This window comes from Cyprinodon variegatus, unplaced genomic scaffold, assembly GCF_000732505.1.
Source record: "Cyprinodon variegatus isolate N-32 unplaced genomic scaffold, C_variegatus-1.0 Scaffold1253, whole genome shotgun sequence".
NCBI lineage: Eukaryota > Metazoa > Chordata > Actinopteri > Cyprinodontiformes > Cyprinodontidae > Cyprinodon > Cyprinodon variegatus.
Window position 1 is genome coordinate 16,048 of NW_015151706.1, and position 3,645 is coordinate 19,692.

Here is a 3,645-nt window from a genome sequence, read left to right on the forward strand (position 1 = left end):
ACTACATGACCTTCTGTGTGGAGAGCACTGTGCCCACACGACAGCTATGGAGCTTTCCAAACAACCACCTCTGGATGAACCCTGAGCTGAAAGTCCTCCTGAACCAGAAAAAAATGGCTTTCAACTCAGGGGACAGAGAAAAGCAGTGTTGAGTACAGCGAGAGCTCCAATGGAGGATAAGGGTGGCAAAAAATAAATTAAAAAAAGCAGGTTACCATAGGGGCACTACAAAGCAGCGGCCAAGAACAGCTCATCTTGACAATTTCACACAATATGCCGCTTAAAATGATACAAACTAGACTTCAAACCCACATCTATGATCACCAACGCCTGCTGGTGCTACGGTCACTAAATATTTCAAATACTAACATTTTTGACCGTTTAAAAAGCTGCGGAGTGCTATGGACAGATCTCAAGAACACAACAGTGGAACATAACCCCCAAAAGACGGAGAAAGCGAGGATGCAGAGGGGGGGCTAACTGTGAAGCTAAAGAGAAATCATCACAGACCTCCACTTCCATCAATCCTGCTGGAAAACAAAATGGATAATCTTCGACTCGAACTCTCTTCAAAAAAGGGGATTAGTAATTACTGCGCCATCAGTCTGATGGAGTCATGGCTGCAATACAGGACAATGCTATTACCCTGAAGGGGCTACCACTATACCGCGACGATATGAACTAAGAACTAAGCTGTAAGACTGGGGGTGGTGGGCTTTGTGTTTACATCAACAACAGCTGGTGCAAGAAGGCTAGATCGGTCACCAGCTTCCGCTCTCCAGACATTGAGTTTCTGACTATTAACTGCAGATCGTTCTATCTGCTCAGAGAGTTCAGTGGGGTTAACATTACTGCTGTTTATGTGCCCCCCAGTGCTAATGCAAAAGAGGCCATGAAGACTCTATACTCTGAGCTCAAAGCTGGACACAGAGGGTGTTTCATTATTGCTAACCAGGCTAACTTTAAGACTGTTCTCCCTAATTTTTTACCAACATGTAGACTTTGCAACTCGGGGGGGAAAACACTTTAGACCTGGTCTTCTCTAACATCAAAGATGCATTTAGAGCAGCCCCCCGCCCCCACCTCGGGTCATCAGATCATCTCTTGGTCATGCTTATCCCTACATATAAATCCCAGCTTATTGTTGCTAAACCGACAGTTAAAGAGGTCAGAGTGTGGTCTGAGGGAGCCATGGAGAAACTCCAAGACTGTTTTTAATGCTCTGACTGGAACATCTTCAAGGCTGCAGCAACATATGACAACTTATTAAATATTGATGAGTATGCCATAACCGTGTCAGCCTACATCAACAAATGCATTGAGGACATCAGCATCAAAAAGAACATCACCACCCAGGCCAACCAACCACCCTGGATAAATGGAGAGGTTCGGAAATCGCTAAAAGCTTTCAAGTCTGGTGATAAAGAGGCACTAAGAACAGCGTGTGCCAACTTAAACCGTACCATCAGATCAGCAAAGCAAAACCACAACCAGAAGATCTAGGATCTTTTCCACTACGACAGCAACACCAGGAGGATGTGGAAAGGCATTCGGACGATCTCGGACTACAACACACCCTTCCCCCCGGTAGATGCAGCAAACACTGACTTCCTAAATGAACTGAACAACTTCTCTGGAAGGTTTGAGGCACTAAACAGCCTCCAGCAGTGAAAGCTGTTCCACACCAGGGGGAGGAGGGACTAAACCTGGACGTAGCTGAAGTGAGGAAAACTCTGAGGAGAAAATGATGTAATATAAGTCACAACATCTCTCTTTAGAAGACACTTTAGCATTAAATCAAACACTGTCTTTCTTTTCGAGGGGAAATGTGTCTGTCTGCTAGGAGAGTGAAATGACGGATGTAAAGTGTAAATATCAGGGAAGTCCAACCTGCTCTCCCAGCTCCCTCTTCAGTCTGTTCTGCCACTGTAGTGCCTGCATCACTATGGCCTCCCACCTTCTCTCCAGGTTGATTGACATCAGCTGCAGGGCCTCTCGGTGCTGCTCCGTTTCGGGGCTTGTTTCCGCCACCAGACTCAACTGAGAAAGAAAGATTAATTTGTGAAATTTAGGTGACATAAAAATTTTGTTTTTCTTTAACAGACTTTTAAAAATAATTCCACAAGATAATCAATGAATTAAGTATACTAATGTTTACTACTTTATCTTTTTTACCTGGTCCTGTTCTTGTCATATATTTTTTTTCCTTTCGTCAAACTATTGGCCTTTTAATTATTGTTTTATTTTGCTTACCTGGCTCTGCTGCAACATCTTCTGGCACAGTTTCAGCACAGAAGCAACTCCTCGTCGCCGCATTTGAATCTCTGAACACAGGGACTGTAAATACACATCAAGTTAATTATTAAACAAATATTCATTACTAAATATCCGATAATCTCCATTAGGTTACTTCCATGCTACTTCAACAGCACAAATCTACCAATAAATCTCTAATGTAGAATACAGATATAAAAATAGACATTGGAATATTGACATTGGAGATGAGCTGGAAAAGTGATAGAACAGACTTCACTTTGTGTGAAAATTATACCCTTTAGTATTAAGATAATACAATTCTCATAGTATAATTGTGGAGAGAGATAATCTTTTCTGCTCTTATTGTTTTGACTGGCAGCATTTTTCAATGTCTTTATTGAAAGCTAATAGCAAGAAAAAAAAAGTTTATTAAACTGACACCAACGATTTTCTAACACATTGGTAAACATTTTACCGGTGTAATTTTCATGTTAGTTGAGTTGTTAGTTGTAAACGCTTTGAAACGGTTTACCGGCGCCGGTAGGTTTTGAGATTAAAAGGGAGTTTATCCTCTCTGCTGTCACTAGATGTATTCTTGATGTGAGGCTACATGGTCAACACAGAAATGCAAGTAATGTCATGATGGGTTCCTAAAGTTAGCCCACATGCAGAACACCACTCAGAGGCAGGGTTAAGGTTAACCAATTTATTAACAGGAATGAAATAAAGAGGAACAAACAATTTAACTCAGAGAGGTAAACAGAGTAATCTCAGCTGGGAGGATAGACCAAAAAAAGGAGGATCTCAGAGCGACTACACAGGGTTTCCTCAGCGTGGGGGAAAAGATAAACAAAGGAGGATCTCGGTGGGGGTAGATCCAGCGGTTTGGTAAATTGAAACCAGAAAACTCTCTAGGGGGAGATGAGAGTGGTGAGTTCAAGGACCGAAGGGAAAAAGAACGAGGCTGATGAATGGTTCAGTTATGACTCACATAAAGGGGTTTTTGGTAGATTCTTGGGTCCAGTTTGTGGGGGTATTGTCCAGACAAGATTGTACTCCTTGGAGGGCGGACAGGCAGACTAGTGATGGGTCCAGAGGAGCAACGGAGCGGACTGTCACAGGATTTTCCAGAGGTGGGCATGAACTGCTAAGGTGAAGGTTTTCCCTTGCTCAATGACAGACGAAAGATTTCCATCCAAGGGAGGAGAAGGACCAGGCTTATCCAGCGGATCGGGAGGTTTACCAATACTGGCAAACACTCTGGTGTCGAAGTGGTGACAGTCCACTGCTTTTATACTCCTCTGGTAATAACCCAACAAGCCGCAGGTGAGGAGGAAAAACCCGGAAGCCGCTCTCCAAGCCAGAACGGAGAAAGGGCACCATCTAGTG

General features: G+C 43.3%; 1 protein-coding gene across 1 annotated transcript in view; it reads right to left on the reverse strand.

Annotated features, from left to right (window-relative positions):
* The window catches only part of LOC107102420 (A-kinase anchor protein 6-like), an 11,270-nt gene extending 8,931 nt beyond the window's left edge, over window positions 1-2,339 (reverse strand). Inside the window, exons 1-2 of the mRNA XM_015401734.1 lie at window positions 2,254-2,339; window positions 1,891-2,040 (exon numbers count right to left, since the gene is read on the reverse strand). Of these exons, the coding sequence (XP_015257220.1) occupies window positions 1,891-2,040; window positions 2,254-2,316 (213 nt within the window). The 5' untranslated portion in view covers window positions 2,317-2,339. The remainder of the gene's footprint in view (window positions 1-1,890; window positions 2,041-2,253) is intronic.
* Between the last annotated feature and the right edge of the window lie 1,306 nt (window positions 2,340-3,645).